Genomic DNA, 18,864 nt, shown 5'->3' on the forward strand with positions numbered 1-18,864 from the left:
CAGATTTGCAAAATTCGCTCATGCTTACTTCAGAGACAGTCTGTTCCAGAAACTCATAGCTCTCGAATTTCTGGTACTTGTAGTTTTATTTATCCCAGTGTAAATTAAGAACCAGACTACAAAGGATAAACGTGGACTTGATCTCCTTACTGGCACCTGGAACCGGCGAACTTGGGTGCCCCCAAAACTCATGTAGAACCTGTTTGGAGAAGCTCTTGGTTCAGAGGCAACCTCTGGTTTGATCCCCCTCTGGTTAAATATATCCCTTGAAATACCAAGGAAGGTACAGCGTACTCGACATAACTAACAAAAGGTATACAAACCTTCCTGGAGATATATAGTGCTTACTAGTGCAAAGTGGATGCAAAGTGGATGCACACTGCACTAAAACAACTTCATAACATATCAACTATTCATTCAGAAACAAATCTCCAATTACCCCCTAGTACAGATCAAGCCCCGGGCTCTCACGTCCACCAATAATAAAGGTATTCAGTCCTCGGATTTATGGGTTTGTAGTCCTATTTATCTCTTTACAAAATAAGCACAGCAAGTCTCAGAATGCAAAGGAAAAACCTGAATGGAATAAAGAAATGTTACCAAATGTGCAATAGTGAGCCAAATGACACTTTTGATGTTTCGGGCGAATGACAATTAATCACTGTTAATGTCTGATAGCTGGAGGGCAATAAGGATATTAGATCCTGCATCCCAATCCGATCAACCACATGCAAAAAAAATACACATTCACTTCCTCTGTGTAGTTTGTATACTGCACATAGATCAAATGCAAACAGCAATCATTACTGCCAGCATTATAAGCATTCCGATTGGCCAAGGCAATCTCAGCAATCCATAAAAGGCGTTAATGGTTGTTAACGTTCGGATTATTGTCTTGATTGCTCTGATGAGTCAAGGTCCTTCTGGGACAAGACAATGAACCCAAGCGACAGGTTACAAGGGCTTGTGGGACTTGGACCCCACTAATAATGTATGATGCACCCATGGGTTGGGCTAGGAGTTTCCGCATTGTTTACTGGTTGAATCTGCAGGAGTCACAAGGTGTGGAAGAGTGATCAGCATTTCTAAAGAGACTAAGGTGGGGTGTCAGAGACATATATGGCTTTAATTAAAAGCTATCTCTCATTCCTTGTACCTTTAGTATTCACACATTAGAATATTCAAGGCAGAGCATTTATTTTACGCATTGAAAAACGACCATTTTTAAATCCATCAAGCAGGCGTACATGATGTCATTTTGACTACATTTTTTTTTTTAGAGTTTTAGGATTTGTGATCATGACCCATAGGTATCAGAGCACTGTACAATTTAAGATAGGAAACTGACAAAAATTATATTAAAATGTACGGGTCAGTTGTAATTCAAGGTCAGTTACAATTTCCTTCTTCATAAGGCCAGCTCCTCAATATGTGGAAAATAAGCATTTCAGCAACATTAGTAAAACAACCTAAATGTTCTTTTCACATTTCCATTTAGAATAATATCGAGTTTATACTTTTTAAACTGCTCAAACAGCATGGTGGCCTGTTCACGGCACCAACAGATTCTTTCATATGGTTTATATTTTAAAGTATGCAAGGTACAGCATGGTTGGTGCTAAGCAAAATATATGAATTAGGGCCCGATTCACGAAGGTAAACTGAGATGAAAGTCTAACTTTACGACTTTACAACTTTCGGTATTCACAAAGGGCTTTTACAAGTAGTAAAGATAGACTTTTGTCTCAGTTAACGTTAAGTTTTGGTCTTAAGTTTAAATGAGACCAAAACTGACTAAATGCCCTTTGTAAATACTGAAAGTGGTAAAGTTAGACTTTCGTCTAAGTTTACCTTTGTGAATGGGGCCCAAGATTTTCTTGTTGATTTAGATTTTTTTGATTTGCACTTGCGGTGACTTTGACTTACGGTGAGTTTTTTCCTTCGAGGCTCTTTTCCAGGGACCATTATGCATGTTACGTTTTGTAATGCGCATTTGTATAGCACACAACTCACCCAGCGGAGTATCCTGGTGCTGAAGCAGGAGCTGTATGGGCTCAGCCAGGGTGGGGCTATGGGAAGAGCCAGGGCTTCTGTTGCGTTTTTGTTGAAATCAAGATCAAGTAGGAGGCTCTAATGCACTGGGGCAGGTCGTTGCAGGCTTTAGGAGCTAGGTGCGAAAGGCACGGCCGCCGGATCTGGTTCTACATGTGTGCGAGTAGGAGTCCGTATGAGTGAGGTGACTGGCAAGTTTATGCAATTGTTGAGTTACGTGGGACCAATATTGTGTAAGTCTGTGTATGTGTGCATGAGTTTGAAGAGTGCTCGGCTGTCGATTGGGAGCCAGTGGAACAGCTCCACTTTTTAGCTTGCCTCATCTTCACTAATGGCCCCACCAGACCGCCGGGGATGCCTGGTCTCACCCTGGAGATACCCATTAAGGGACCATCTCTCAGGGAAGCCAGGAAGGGTTTTGCAGCCGTCGAAGCGCCTTGGGACCCTCCGGGTAAGTAGTGCGCTATATAAATGCCTATACATTACATCACATTACATTTGAGGTGTGGGCTGCTGTGAGCAGGGCCGGACCGGGAACCCAAACCAGCCCCGGCAAATAGCTTGGCTGACCCTGGGGATGTGGGGGGGGGGGGGTTTGGTGTTGCTGGCGGAAAGCTTTGTATGCCGCTTTGGTTGCTGGGGGCTGATATTGCAGGCCCCGGTAACAAAAACGGCCCCCCCAGGGGTCTAAATCCAGCCCCCACCCTGGCGACCCACTGGGGAAATGCCCGGTGTCCGCTATGGCCAGTCCGGCCCTGGGTGTGAGTGTGCAGTGGGAGATTTTTGTATGCTCTAGAGTCTTGTGGTGAGTTGAGCGTTGATTGCAGCATAGGGTGGATGGCCATGGCCCAGCTTGCTTTTGAGGAAGGCATGAGTGATGGGTCTGGGAGTGTTGGTACATTTGAGTAAAGGCACACTGCAGGGCACACTCATCTCCCCTCTCCAGGGAGCTGCTGGCATGGACTGAGCCCAAACCGGAAGTGCAGCCAGAGTGTCATGGAACCTAATGCAAGGAAGGAAATGGGACCTCTGGCTGTTGTTTGAATTATAAATTACAGAAATAACCAAGGTTCACTGTGCCCCTCAAGTCCCAGGGGTCCCACTTGCTGCACCAGTGTTAGCTTCGCCCCTGCTCGAAGATATTATTTTATGGAGGGCACTTTCCCTGAAAGATGCACTTTGATTCGACACTGGCTGCGCCCAGAAAGCTCTTTGCATAGACAGTGCCTGCTCAGTTCCACCCTCTGTGCAGAAACAGTCTTGGATCAGAAGCAGTCTTCCCAAGCAGACTGGTCGTATAAACGTTCAGTTCGCAGGCAGGCCGAGGTCATTTACAGTCCGTTGAGATCTGCTCAGAGACAGTCTACGCTCTCAGACAATTACTTTTGGCGCCCCCATGGCCGCCCCCTCGGATTCTCTCTCTACCACTTGCAAAAGTGCCCCTCATCTCTCCTATCATAAAATATTGCTAAACACAGCGCCCCCCTTCACAGCGCCCCCCTCCACAGGTCAGCGCCCCGTGCGGCCGCACCAGTCGCACGGCACTTGACCCTTTCAGTTTATAGACATGGTATGCTCAGAGACACTCGGTTCCAAGCGCACCGGTGGCGTATGCAAGGAATCGTCTATTTCTACGGACAGCCTTAGTACAGTGACTGTCAAAGTGAACAAACAGACAGCTCTTGAGAAATGCAACTCTGTGCTCAACACAGCCACGCTGTACAGTGACAGCCGAGGAACACAATCTCGCAGTGCTTAATTTGAGCCGGTGGGGCCACCGGAAGTCATTGTGGGGGGCCTGGCCGTATTTTTCCTCATCAGAATTTGACCCACCTCAAGAAAGCGAAAAAGTGAGAAACGCGCTAATGAAAATGTAAGAATAAGTAGGAAGTGAAAGGCGGAAGACGCCTAAAGGGAAAAGTAGGTAACCTGCGCAAGTGAGATAAAGGAGCAGGGGACATCTGGAGGCCGCCTTACGAGACCTGAGGTGGGATCAAGATCAAGCAGTCGCAGTATTCGGTACTCCCGACATCCAATGGCGCCGGAGGCTTCTGAACAAAACTCTGTGTCCAGCAATTATGTTTTTTTTTGTTTTTTTTTTACAATTTAAGCACGGTAATCACTGTACTGACCCGGCGTGGGGGCGGGAGGGCTTCTGAACAAAACGTTGGGTCCAGCAATTATTTTTTTTTAATACAAATTAGGCACTGTAATCACTTTATTGACCCTGCGTGGGGGCGGGGAGGCAGTTTGGGGCTGCACGCGTGGAGCCAATCACTGTAGCTCCCAGCTGTTCCGTGTGCGCAGGCGAGCTGTGGCTGTAGTATAGTGAGTGCGCGTGCAGTGTACAGAGACAGCATGTGCGGAGTGCAGGAATGGTGTTTAAAGAGGCAGTCCGCCCGGCACAGTGACAGCTGGCACACGGAGAGCCTTGGCGCTAAACGGTGATAATTTTCAGGTCACAGTTTATAGAAGCAGCCGTCCAAATGTTTGGTCATGTTATGTACATAGAATGTGCTGGGTGACGTAACTGTTCGTAGCCTGTCGCAACAGGGTCCGTCTGTGCAGTGGCAGCCTATGATAGACAGCCTGTGAGGTGGCAGCCTGTGACAAGCCAGCCAGTGCAGCAGGGTAGTTATAGACAGTCTTGACAGTGCGAGTCTGCGTGATGGCGGTCTGTGACATTACTGCCAATGCAGTCTTTGTCCTTACTGGCAGGGGCATCTTAAGGATTTTGGGGGCCTTGGGCCAAACGTATTTTTGGGGGGCCCTGTTCGGATCTGCTTCGAATTTATGATCCAACTTCAGCTCTTTCTTGCCCTCTTTGGCCAGGTCAATGGCGGTGCACAGGCACTCTGTTCACAATTCAAAATGTGTTTATATCTAATATTCGGGGATAGTGATATGTGTTTCCAATATTGTAACACAGCAGCAGAACACTAAAATTACTGCAAATAATCTCTGTGACACCCTCCCATTTCTCACTTGTGAGATCCTGTTTCCAGCTAAAATAAACTGTTCTTATGGATGTTGCATGAAACATAAACACAACTTTCGTCTGCAAAATGTCTGTAAGAAACTCTCTCATATTACCTAGATGAAAAATACATTAAAGGAAAACACTATTTGCAACAATCAGTTTTAGAAGTATTGAAGGTCACCAGGGCAAGACTCTGCAGAACAGAGCTGGCTCTATCAGGGGCCAACTGAAAAGATGGGGCCCTGGTCCAGAGCTTACTTTGCCCATGCCTCAAAACATCTCTGTTACTGGCAGTCTTTAAAAGGGACAGTGTTCATTGAAGGGCTATGAAATGACAAATGTACACAAAATAAGCTCTCCGAGAATTTTGCAATTCATAGAGATATGTAATGTGTCCCTCCCAACGCTACTCAGTACAAGTGTTGGGCATACCAAAAAAATGTAACCGATTGTCCTCCCACACCACCAGGTGCCATGCTTCATAAATGTCTAGAGAATAAACTTTTAGGACGCCACATTGGTTTTTAACACACTTATATCACAAACCCATGCTTAATTAGAAGTGCCTACCTGACTCCAGGTGTAGGCCGGCTCTCCATCAAACAGAAGCTTCAGAGCCCGAGGATTGTCCTATGATGAAGCATGACACCTGGTGGTGTGTGAGGACAGAACAAGTCCTCACCCTCTAAACACTTATTCCCATTAATTGTGACAGAAACCAGGGTTTTCTAATAGCCTTCTCAATTCCCTTATATGTGCGCAGTCCACCTACTCATATATGTCACAGTGTCGCTTTTCACAGAAAACACAAAATGTCAACCACCATCCACACTCCCCACCTTTCATTCGGTGACAAAAATGTATGGGAGAGGAGAGAGAGTACCTCACGGTAGAACCGCCAACAGGGTTACTGGCTAACAATTACCAGTGTACACACTTATCATCATTGGTAGCTCACACTCTTTTAGTGAAAGAAAAAATGAGAAAATAGAAAAGAAAAGACAAGATAAGAAGAACCAGTGCTTTTCTCCTTCTCGAGAACCACAGACCGTGATGATCACTTGTGTAATAGTAAGACAAGACAGACAACACTTACTATTGTGTATATACATATACCAAAAGAACCCCAGTGACATTTTGTGTTTTCTGTGAAAAGCGACACTCTGACAGATATACGAGTAGTTGGACTGCACACATATAAGGAAATTGAGAAGGCTATTTGAAAACTCTGGTTTCTGTCATGATTAATGGGAATAAGTGTTTAGAGGGTGAGGGCTTGTTTTGTTTATCATGTTCTGAGTGGGGGGGGGGGGGGGCGGCCTCTCCCTCCTTTCCCCCTTGGCTCCTAATATATTGAGGTTTTGTGAGGACAATCTGTTACATTTTTTCGTATGCCCAAACACTTGTACTGAGTAGCGTTGGGGGGATACATCACATATCTCTATAAAATGCAAAATTCTGGGGGAGCTTAATTTGTGTACATATGTTGTGTTGGCAGGCCTGCTCACCCTTGAGACCCCAGAGCCTCTAGTTCCCTATCCGGGGTACATCCCGGGGGAGTGTGTTTCTGTGAAATGACAGCCTGTGTGGTTGAAAGGCTGTGACATGACAGACAGTGCAGACAAGGAGCTTATTGCAGCCTTTACAGTGACAGTGCGCGGAGGGACAGTCTATGAAATGACAGCCGGTAACATGTCAGTCAAAGCGTTTACGGGAAGTCTCTACAGTGCGAGTGTCAGTAGTGGAGGCCGGTGGAGTGACGTCCTGTGCAGTCACATTCTATTAAAATGGTGGCATCCTGTGTAGTGGGCCTGCGACATGACAGACAGGACAAGTACACTGTCTACAGGCAGTCTCTATCGTCCAAGTCTGTGCTGGGGCGGTCCAAAGAGTGACAGTGTAACATTGTGTTTAGTGACATCCTGTGAGGGGACTATAAATGACAGCCTGTAGAGTGCAGCCTGTGACATGACAGTCAGTTCAGGTGCTGTGTTTACAGGCAGCCTCTAATGTCACAGTGTGTGCCGTGAGAGTCAGTATAGTGACAGGCTCTACAGGAGTATTTTGTGCAGACTATAAAATGACAGCCTGTAGAGTGCCGCCTGTGACATGACAGTCAGTTCAGGTGCTGTGTTTACAGGCAGTCTCTAATGTCACAGGGTGTGCCATGAGAGTCAGTATAGGGACAGGCTCTACAGGAGTATTTGGTGCAGACTATAAAATGACAGCCTGTATAGTGCAGCCTGTGACATGACAGTCAGATCAGGTGCAGTGTTTACAGGCAGCCTCTAATGTCACAGTGTGTGCCGTGAGAGTCAGTATAGTGACAGGCTCTACAGGAGTATTTTGTGCAGACTATAAAATGACAGCCTGTTTAGTGCAGCCTGTGACATGACAGTCAGTTGAGGTGCAGTGTTTAAAGGCAGCCTCTAATATCACAGTGTGTGCTGTGAGAGTCAGTATAGTGACAGGCTCTACAGGAGTATTTTGTGCAGACTATAAAATGACAGCCTGTATAGTGCAGCCTGTGACATGACAGTCGGTACAGGTGCAGTGTTTACAGGCAGCCTCTAATGTCACAGTGTGTGTCGTGAGAATCAGTATAGTGACAGTGTTTACAGGCAGCCTCTAATGTCACAGTGTGTGCCGTGAGAGTCAGTAAAGTGACAGGCTCTACAGGAGTGTTTTGTGCAGACTATAAAATGACAGCCTGTAGACTGCAGCCTGTGACATGAATGTCAGTGCGTGTACAGTGTTTACAGGCAGCCTCTAATGTCACAGTGTGTGCCGTGAGAGTCAGTATAGTGACAGGCTCTACAGGAGTATTTTGTGCAGACTATAAAATGACAGCCTGTATAGTGCAGCCTGTGACATGACAGTCAGTTCAGGTGCAGTGTTTACAGGCAGCCTCTAATGTCACAGTGTGTGCCGTGAGAGTCAGTATAGTGACAGGCTCTACAGGAGTATTTTGTGCAGACTATAAAATGACAGCCTGTATAGTGCAGCCTGTGATATGACAGTCAGTTCAGGTGCAGTGTTTACAGGCAGCCTCTAATGTCACAGTGTGTGCCTTGAGAGTCAGTATAGTGACAGGCTCTACAGGAGTATTTTGTGCAGACTATAAAATGACAGCCTGTATAGTGCAGCCTGTGACATGACAGTCAGTTCAGGTGCAGTGTTTACAGGCAGCCTCTAATGTCACAGTGTATGCTGTGAGAGTCAGTATAGTGACAGGCTCTACAGGAGTATTTTGTGCAGACTATAAAATGACAGCCTGTATAGTGCAGCCTGTGACATGACAGTCAGTTGAGGTGCAGTGTTTACAGGCAGCCTCTAATGTCACAGTGTGTGCTGTGAGAGTCAGTATAGTGACAGGCTCTACAGGAGTATTTTGTGCAGACTATTAAATGACAGCCTGTATAGTGCAGCCTGTGACATGACAGTCAGTACAGGTGCAGTGTTTACAGGCAGCCTCTAATGTCACAGTGTGTGTCGTGAGAATCAGTATAGTGACAGTGTTTACAGGCAGCCTCTAATGTCACAGTGTGTGCCGTGAGAGTCAGTAAAGTGACAGGCTCTACAGGAGTGTTTTGTGCAGACTATAAAATGACAGCCTGTAGACTGCAGCCTGTGACATGAATGTCAGTGCGGGTACAGTGTTTACAGGCAGCCTCTAATGTCACAGTGTGTGTCGTGAGAATCAGTATAGTGACAGTGTTTACAGGCAGCCTCTAATGTCACAGTGTGTGCCGTGAGAGTCAGTAAAGTGACAGGCTCTACAGGAGTATTTTGTGCAGACTATAAAATGACAGCCTGTATAGTGCAGCCTGTGACATGACAGTCAGTTCAGGTGCAGTGTTTACAGGCAGCCTCTAATGTCACAGTGTGTGCCGTGAGAGTCAGTATAGTGACAGGCTCTACAGGAGTATTTTGTGCAGACTATAAAATGACAGCCTGTATAGTGCAGCCTGTGATATGACAGTCAGTTCAGGTGCAGTGTTTACAGGCAGCCTCTAATGTCACAGTGTGTGCCTTGAGAGTCAGTATAGTGACAGGCTCTACAGGAGTATTTTGTGCAGACTATAAAATGACAGCCTGTATAGTGCAGCCTGTGACATGACAGTCAGTTCAGGTGCAGTGTTTACAGGCAGCCTCTAATGTCACAGTGTATGCTGTGAGAGTCAGTATAGTGACAGGCTCTACAGGAGTATTTTGTGCAGACTATAAAATGACAGCCTGTATAGTGCAGCCTGTGACATGACAGTCAGTTGAGGTGCAGTGTTTACAGGCAGCCTCTAATGTCACAGTGTGTGCTGTGAGAGTCAGTATAGTGACAGGCTCTACAGGAGTATTTTGTGCAGACTATAAAATGACAGCCTGTATAGTGCAGCCTGTGACATGACAGTCAGTACAGGTGCAGTGTTTACAGGCAGCCTCTAATGTCACAGTGTGTGTCGTGAGAATCAGTATAGTGACAGTGTTTACAGGCAGCCTCTAATGTCACAGTGTGTGCCGTTAGAGTCAGTAAAGTGACAGGCTCTACAGGAGTGTTTTGTGCAGACTATAAAATGACAGCCTGTAGACTGCAGCCTGTGACATGACAGTCAGTTCAGGTGCTGTGTTTACAGGCAGCCTCTAATGTCACAGTGTGTGCCGTGAGAGTCAGTATAGTGACAGGCTCTACAGGAGTATTTTGTGCAGACTATAAAATGACAGCCTGTAGAGTGCAGCCTGTGACATGACAGTCAGTTCAGGTGCTGTGTTTACAGGCAGTCTCTAATGTCACAGGGTGTGCCATGAGAGTCAGTATAGGGACAGGCTCTACAGGAGTATTTGGTGCAGACTATAAAATGACAGCCTGTATAGTGCAGCCTGTGACATGACAGTCAGATCAGGTGCAGTGTTTACAGGCAGCCTCTAATGTCACAGTGTGTGCCGTGAGAGTCAGTATAGTGACAGGCTCTACAGGAGTATTTTGTGCAGACTATAAAATGACAGCCTGTATAGTGCAGCCTGTGACATGACAGTCAGTTGAGGTGCAGTGTTTAAAGGCAGCCTCTAATGTCACAGTGTGTGCTGTGAGAGTCAGTATAGTGACAGGCTCTACAGGAGTATTTTGTGCAGACTATAAAATGACAGCCTGTATAGTGCAGCCTGTGACATGACAGTCAGTACAGGTGCAGTGTTTACAGGCAGCCTCTAATGTCACAGTGTGTGTCGTGAGAATCAGTATAGTGACAGTGTTTACAGGCAGCCTCTAATGTCACAGTGTGTGCCGTGAGAGTCAGTAAAGTGACAGGCTCTACAGGAGTGTTTTGTGCAGACTATAAAATGACAGCCTGTAGACTGCAGCCTGTGACATGAATGTCAGTGCGGGTACAGTGTTTACAGGCAGCCTCTAATGTCACAGTGTGTGCCGTGAGAGTCAGTATAGTGACAGGCTCTACAGGAGTATTTTGTGCAGACTATAAAATGACAGCCTGTATAGTGCAGCCTGTGACATGACAGTCAGTTCAGGTGCAGTGTTTACAGGCAGCCTCTAATGTCACAGTGTGTGCCGTGAGAGTCAGTATAGTGACAGGCTCTACAGGAGTATTTTGTGCAGACTATAAAATGACAGCCTGTATAGTGCAGCCTGTGATATGACAGTCAGTTCAGGTGCAGTGTTTACAGGCAGCCTCTAATGTCACAGTGTGTGCCTTGAGAGTCAGTATAGTGACAGGCTCTACAGGAGTATTTTGTGCAGACTATAAAATGACAGCCTGTATAGTGCAGCCTGTGACATGACAGTCAGTTCAGGTGCAGTGTTTACAGGCAGCCTCTAATGTCACAGTGTATGCTGTGAGAGTCAGTATAGTGACAGGCTCTACAGGAGTATTTTGTGCAGACTATAAAATGACAGCCTGTATAGTGCAGCCTGTGACATGACAGTCAGTTGAGGTGCAGTGTTTACAGGCAGCCTCTAATGTCACAGTGTGTGCTGTGAGAGTCAGTATAGTGACAGGCTCTACGGGAGTATTTTGTGCAGACTATAAAATGACAGCCTGTATAGTGCAGCCTGTGACATGACAGTCAGTTCAGGTGCAGTGTTTACAGGTAGCCTCTAATGTCACAGTGTGTGCTGTGAGAGTCAGTAAAGTGACAGGCTCTACAGGAGTATTTTGTGCAGAGTAGACTATAAAATAACAGCCTGTAGAGTGCAGCCTGTGACATGACAGTCAGTTCAGGTGCTGTGTTTACAGGCAGCCTCTAATGTCACAGTGTGTGCCGTGAGAGTCAATATAATGACAGGCTCTACAGGAGTATTTTGTGCAGACTATAAAATGACAGCCTGTATAGTGCAGCCTGTGACATGACAGTCAGATCAGGTGCAGTATTTACAGGCAGCCTCTAATGTCACAGTGTGTGCCGTAAGAGTCAGTATAGTGACAGACTCTACAGGAGTATTTTGTGCAGACTATAAAATGACAGCCTGTATAGTGCAGCCTGTGACATGACAGTCAGTACGGGTGCAGTGTTTACAGGTAGCCTCTAATGTCACAGTGTGTGCCGTCAGAGTCAGTATAGTGACAGGCTCTACAGGAGTGTTTTGTGCAGACTATAAAATGACAGCCTTTACAGTGCAGCCTGTGACATGACAGTCAGTTCAGGTGCAGTGTTTACAGGCAGCCTCTAATGTCACAGTGTGTGCCGTGAGAGTCAGTATAGTGACAGGCTCTACAGGAGTATTTTGTGCAGACTATAAAATGACAGCCTGTATAGTGCAGCCTGTGACATGACAGTCAGTTCAGGTGCAGTGTTTACAGGCAGCCTCTGATGTGACAGTGTGTGCCGTCAGAGTCAGTAAAGTGACAGGCTCTACAGGAGTATTTTGTGCAGAGTAGACTATAAAATGACAGCCTGTATAGTGCAGCCTGTGACATGACAGTCAGTACAGGTGCAGTGTTTACAGGTATCCTCTAATGTCACAGTGTGTGTCGTGAGAATCAGTATAGTGACAGTGTTTACAGGCAGCCTCTAATGTCACAGTGTGTTCTGCTAGAGTCAGTAAAGTGACAGGCTCTACAGGAGCGTTTTGTGCAGACTATAAAATGACAGCCTGTATAGTGCAGCCTGTGACATGACAGTCTGTTCAGGTGCAGTGTTTACAGGCAGCCTCTGATGTCAGAGTGTGTGCCGTCAGAGTCAGTAAAGTGACAGGCTCTACAGGAGTATTTTGTGCAGAGTAGACTATAAAATGACAGCCTGTATAGTGCAGCCTGTAACATGACAGTCAGTTCAGGTGCAGTGTTTACAGGCAGCCTCTGATGTCAGAGTGTGTGCCGTCAGAGTCAGTAAAGTGACAGGCTCTACAGGAGTATTTTGTGCAGACTATAAAATGACAGCCTGTATAGTGCAGCCTGTGACATGACAGTCAGTTCAGGTGCAGTATTTACAGGCAGTCTCTAATGTCACAGTGTGTGCCGTGAGAGTCAGTATAGTGACAGGCTCTACAGGAGTATTTTGTGCAGACTATAAAATGACAGCCTGTATAGTGCAGCCTGTGACATGACAGTCAGTTCAGGTGCAGTATTTACAGGCAGTCTCTAATGTCACAGTGTGTGCCGTGAGAGTCAGTATAGTGACAGTGTTTACAGGCAGCCTCTAATGTCACAGTGTATGCTGTGAGAGGCAGTATAGTGACAGGCTCTACAGGAGTATTTTGTGCAGACTATAAAATGACAGCCTGTATAGTGCAGCCTGTGACATGACAGTCAGTTCAGGTGCAGTGTTTACAGGCAGCCTCTAATGTCACAGTGTGTGCCGTGAGAGTCAGTATAGTGACAGGCTCTACAGGAGTATTTTGTGCAGACTATAAAATGACAGCCTGTATAGTGCAGCCTGTGACATGACAGTCAGTTCAGGTGCAGTATTTACAGGCAGTCTCTAATGTCACAGTGTGTGCCGTGAGAGTCAGTATAGTGACAGGCTCTACAGGAGTATTTTGTGCAGACTATAAAATGACAGCCTGTATAGTGCAGCCTGTGACATGGCAGTCAGTTCAGGTGCAGTGTTTACAGGCAGCCTCTAATGTCACAGTGTGTGCTGTGAGAGTCAGTAAAGTGACAGGCTCTACAGGAGCGTTTTGTGCAGACTATAAAATGACAGCCTGTATAGTGCAGCCTGTGACATGACAGTCAGTTCAGGTGCAGTGTTTACAGGCAGCCTCTAATGTCACAGTGTGTGCCGTGAGAGTCAGTAAAGTGACAGGCTCTACAGGAGCGTTTTGTGCAGACTATAAAATGACAGCCTGTATAGTGCAGCCTGTGACATGACAGTCAGTTCAGGTGCAGTGTTTACAGGCAGCCTCTAATGTCACAGTGTGTGCTGTGAGAGGCAGTATAGTGACAGGCTCTACAGGAGTATTTTGTGCAGACTATAAAATGACAGCCTGTATAGTGCAGCCTGTGACATGACAGTCAGTTCAGGTGCAGTGTTTACAGGCAGCCTCTGATGTGACAGTGTGTGCCGTCAGAGTCAGTAAAGTGACAGGCTCTACAGGAGTATTTTGTGCAGAGTAGAATATAAAATGACAGCCTGTATAGTGCAGCCTGTGACATGACAGTCAGTACAGGTGCAGTGTTTACAGGTATCCTCTAATGTCACAGTGTGTGCCGTGAGAGTCAGTATAGTGACAGTGTTTACAGGCAGCCTCTAATGTCACAGTGTGTGCCGTGAGAGGCAGTATAGTGACAGGCTCTACAGGAGTATTTTGTGCAGACTATAAAATGACAGCCTGTATAGTGCAGCCTGTGACATGGCAGTCAGTTCAGGTGCTGTGTTTACAGGCAGCCTCTGATGTCAGAGTGTGTGCCGTCAGAGTCAGTAAAGTGACAGGCTCTACAGGAGTATTTTGTGCAGACTATAAAATGACAGCCTGTATAGTGCAGCCTGTGACATGACAGTCAGTTCAGGTGCAGTGTTTACAGGCAGCCTCTAATGTCACAGTGTGTGCTGTGAGAGGCAGTATAGTGACAGGCTCTACAGGAGCGTTTTGTGCAGACTATAAAATGACAGCCTGTATAGTGCAGCCTGTGACATGACAGTCAGTTCAGGTGCAGTGTTTACAGGCAGCCTCTAATGTCACAGTGTGTGCCGTGAGAGTCAGTAAAGTGACAGGCTCTACAGGAGCGTTTTGTGCAGACTATAAAATGACAGCCTGTATAGTGCAGCCTGTGACATGACAGTCAGTTCAGGTGCAGTGTTTACAGGCAGCCTCTAATGTCACAGTGTGTGCTGTGAGAGGCAGTATAGTGACAGGCTCTACAGGAGTATTTTGTGCAGAGTAGAATATAAAATGACAGCCTGTATAGTGCAGCCTGTGATATGACAGTCAGTACAGGTGCAGTGTTTACAGGCAGCCTCTGATGTCACAGTGTGTGCCGTCAGAGTCAGTAAAGTGACAGTGTTTACAGGCAGCCTCTAATGTCACAGTGTGTTCCGTGAGAGTCAGTATAGTGACAGGCTCTACAGGAGTATTTTGTGCAGACTATAAAATGACAGCCTGTATAGTGCAGCCTGTGACATGACAGTCAGTTCAGGTGCAGTGTTTACAGGCAGCCTCTGATGTGACAGTGTGTGCCGTCAGAGTCAGTAAAGTGACAGGCTCTACAGGAGTATTTTGTGCAGAGTAGACTATAAAATGACAGCCTGTATAGTGCAGCCTGTGACATGACAGTCAGTACAGGTGCAGTGTTTACAGGCAGCCTCTAATGTCACAGTGTGTGTCGTGAGATTCAGTATAGTGACAGTGTTTACAGGCAGCCTCTAATGTCACAGTGTGTGCCGTGAGAGTCAGTATAGTGACAGGCTCTACAGGAGTATTTTGTGCAGACTATAAAATGACAGCCTGTATAGTGCAGCCTGTGACATGGCAGTCAGTTCAGGTGCAGTGTTTACAGGCAGCCTCTAATGTCACAGTGTGTGCTGTGAGAGTCAGTAAAGTGACAGGCTCTACAGGAGCGTTTTGTGCAGACTATAAAATGACAGCCTGTATAGTGCAGCCTGTGACATGACAGTCAGTTCAGGTGCAGTGTTTACAGGCAGCCTCTAATGTCACAGTGTGTGCCGTGAGAGTCAGTAAAGTGACAGGCTCTACAGGAGCGTTTTGTGCAGACTATAAAATGACAGCCTGTATAGTGCAGCCTGTGACATGACAGTCAGTTCAGGTGCAGTGTTTACAGGCAGCCTCTAATGTCACAGTGTGTGCTGTGAGAGGCAGTATAGTGACAGGCTCTACAGGAGTATTTTGTGCAGACTATAAAATGACAGCCTGTATAGTGCAGCCTGTGACATGACAGTCAGTACAGGTGCAGTGTTTACAGGTATCCTCTAATGTCACAGTGTGTGCCGTGAGAGTCAGTATAGTGACAGTGTTTACAGGCAGCCTCTAATGTCACAGTGTGTGCCCTGAGAGGCAGTATAGTGACAGGCTCTACAGGAGTATTTTGTGCAGACTATAAAATGACAGCCTGTATAGTGCAGCCTGTGACATGACAGTCAGTACGGGTGCAGTGTTTACAGGCAGGCTCTGATGTCAGAGTGTGTGCCGTCAGAGTCAGTAAAGTGACAGGCTCTACAGGAGTATTTTGTGCAGACTATAAAATGACAGCCTGTATAGTGCAGCCTGTGACATGACAGTCAGTTCAGGTGCAGTGTTTACAGGCAGCCTCTAATGTCACAGTGTGTGCTGTGAGAGGCAGTATAGTGACAGGCTCTACAGGAGCGTTTTGTGCAGACTATAAAATGACAGCCTGTATAGTGCAGCCTGTGACATGACAGTCAGTTCAGGTGCAGTGTTTACAGGCAGCCTCTAATGTCACAGTGTGTGCCGTGAGAGTCAGTAAAGTGACAGGCTCTACAGGAGCGTTTTGTGCAGACTATAAAATGACAGCCTGTATAGTGCAGCCTGTGACATGACAGTCAGTTCAGGTGCAGTGTTTACAGGCAGCCTCTAATGTCACAGTGTGTGCTGTGAGAGGCAGTATAGTGACAGGCTCTACAGGAGTATTTTGTGCAGACTATAAAATGACAGCCTGTATAGTGCAGCCTGTGACATGACAGTCAGTTCATGTGCAGTGTTTACAGGCAGCCTCTAATGTCACAGTGTGTTCCGTGAGAGTCAGTAAAGTAACAGGCTCTACAGGAGTATTTTGTGCAGAGTAGAATATAAAATGACAGCCTGTATAGTGCAGCCTGTGATATGACAGTCAGTTCAGGTGCAGTGTTTACAGGCAGCCTCTAATGTCACAGTGTGTGTCGTGAGAATCAGTATAGTGACAGTGTTTACAGGCAGCCTCTAATGTCACAGTGTGTTCCGTGAGAGTCAGTATAGTGACAGGCTCTACAGGAGTATTTTGTGCAGACTATAAAATGACAGCCTGTATAGTGCAGCCTGTGACATGACAGTCTGTTCAGGTGCAGTGTTTACAGGCAGCCTCTGATGTCAGAGTGTGTGCCGTCAGAGTCAGTAAAGTGACAGGCTCTACAGGAGTATTTTGTGCAGAGTAGACTATAAAATGACAGCCTGTATAGTGCAGCATGTGACATGACAGTCAGTTCAGGTGCAGTGTATACAGGCAGTCTCTAATGTCACAGTGTATGCTGTGAGAGTCAGTATAGTGACAGGCTCTACAGAAGTATTTTGTGCAGACTATAAAATGACAGCCTGTAGAGTGCAGCCTGTGACATGACAGTCAGTTCAGGTGCAGTTTTTACAGGCAGCCTCTAATGTCACAGTATGTGCCGTCAGAGTCAGTAAAGTGACAGGCTCTACAGGAGTATTTTGCGCAGACTATAAAATGACAGCCTGTAGAGTGCAGCCTGTGACCTGACAGTCAGTTCAGGTGCAGTGTTTACAGGCAGTCTCTGGTGTCAGTGGGTGTGCTGTGGCAGTCAGTACACACCACTGACAGTCTCAGCGGGATCATTGCGTGCAGTGATTCCCACGTGACAGCCGGTAGCGGCAGAGCGACGATGGACAGCTTCAGCTGCCCGGCGGCGCGCGCAGTGACAGTCTAGGAAAAGACACTCAGTGGGTTCAGGTACCTGCAGAGCTCCTCGAACAGATGGAAGTTCAGCTTGCGTTTCTTCTTCTCGTTCAGGCAGTATCCGATCCGCCGCCTCCGCCTGTAGGTTGGCATCGTGAGTGGTCCGAGGGTCCCAAAGCCGAGAGTCCGAGACGCCGGACCCCTGGACATGCAAAGAGACCCTGTGAGAGGCGGAACCCCCGAGGTAGAGAGTCTAGGGTGACAAACTACCAGAGCCCCAAGAAGTCAAGGCGTTCGTGATTGTGTGTGAGGGGGGCGGGGGGGGGGGGGGGGGTACCCTCTCCACACTCACTCTTGTCTCTGTGCTAACACATGTTCTGTCCCATGCCCCGGTCTCTCCACCCTCTGCCCCACGCCTCCTGTCTCTTCTCGGTCCCTCTAGCGTCTGTTCGCTTTTTCCCTCCTCCGGGTTTTCTTTAACCTCACTCCCTCTCGGCCACCTCTCCTTCGTGGTTTCTCGCCCCTCCCTCCTGGAGTCTCGTCCCCCCCTCTCCCGGTTGAACTCCCCCTCCCCAGCTTTGGTCCTGCGTCACCCGCCCGGGGTTTCCCGCCTCCCCGGGGTCTCCGGCACCGGGGCTCGCCCTGTGAGCTCTGCTCCCGGAGCTCTCTCCTCTCCGGCACAAGGAAGGGGCGGCGCACAGGGCACCGGCCCTGCTCAGCTGATAGCCATAAATATATTTATTTATGCGTTTTTATATAGCGCGGACTTTACCCGAAGGTGTCAGAGCGCTTCACAATAGGAACAGTAATGATATACATGAGGAGAAGATTACATGTGAACAAATTACAAAAGCAAACGTTAGGTTACACGAGGCAAAAGTGACAATTGTGAACAAACAAAATACAAGACGTAGCAAAAGGTACATTATAGGAGGAAAAAGTGACGTGTGTAGGTTACAAAAGCGTACAAAGTACAAGTTGAGGTATAGTACTGCAATAAATGACAGACACTCAAACACAATATACATCCTTGATTGTGCACATTTTCAGTGTGCAAAGAACTCCCACACATCAGACAGGCGCATCAGTTTATTTCAGGGGTTTTGCCTAAAAGCGCCCAGTCCTACTTTATAATTCCTTATAGCACACTTACGAAGGCAATGGGGCTGGGCTGAGAGGAAAGGGACCTGGCCAGGACGAGCAGGCAAAAAAAAACCCCAACAAAACAAACAAGCATTGGCAATACTTCTGGTTTTAATGTGCTGCACCCTCGATTCTTAAAGCATGTCGCCCACTCTGCATTCACGTGGGCACATCCCTCTGCACGCAAGCAGGCACATCGATTGCCTGCCACCACCTATGCCACCACCTATGCCCAGGATGTTTCCCTCGATACAAGAACAGCAATGAGCGCCGTTTCAATTGCCACAGCCGCGACACATGACACGGCGCTCCTGGTTTCACGAATTAAAATTGTTTACCCTGCGGAGCGCCTGACAATCTAAAACCTTACGGTGATGTATGGAAAATAATATCACGAGTAAGACTAAGTCAAGATGGGTGGCACTCGGCAGCTCTAATCGGGGTTTCTCCCCCTGAAAAAAAAGTTTGGAAACCAGAGCAGCTGGTGGCACAATATATAAAAAAAATTGATACAGAATTTGGTGAAAAGGAAATACGGTTCATAAAAAAATGCTGAAGGTGTGGTCTTGAAATCTATAAAAACCTGCAAGAGCGACCCATAGTAGCTTGTAGTATTACACTTTTCCCAGCAGTGCAAAGTCGTGAACACGCTATAAAATC

The 18,864-nt window shown here is 46.9% G+C and overlaps 1 protein-coding gene across 2 annotated transcripts in view; it reads right to left on the minus strand.

The window, feature by feature from the left end:
• The window catches only part of LOC147692525 (inositol-tetrakisphosphate 1-kinase-like), a 214,896-nt gene extending 197,095 nt beyond the window's left edge, over positions 1-17,801 (minus strand). The window contains exon 1 of one of the 2 annotated variants that reach the window (XM_086938741.1): positions 17,120-17,801. In XM_086938741.1, the coding sequence (XP_086794867.1) occupies positions 17,120-17,271 (152 nt within the window). In that variant the 5' untranslated portion in view covers positions 17,272-17,801. The remainder of the gene's footprint in view (positions 1-17,119) is intronic. The other variant, XM_086938742.1, reaches the window with a different exon arrangement.
• Positions 17,802-18,864: the final 1,063 nt, after the last annotated feature.

This window comes from Lissotriton vulgaris, chromosome 9, assembly GCF_964263255.1.
Source record: "Lissotriton vulgaris chromosome 9, aLisVul1.2, whole genome shotgun sequence".
Lineage (NCBI taxonomy): Eukaryota > Metazoa > Chordata > Amphibia > Caudata > Salamandridae > Lissotriton > Lissotriton vulgaris.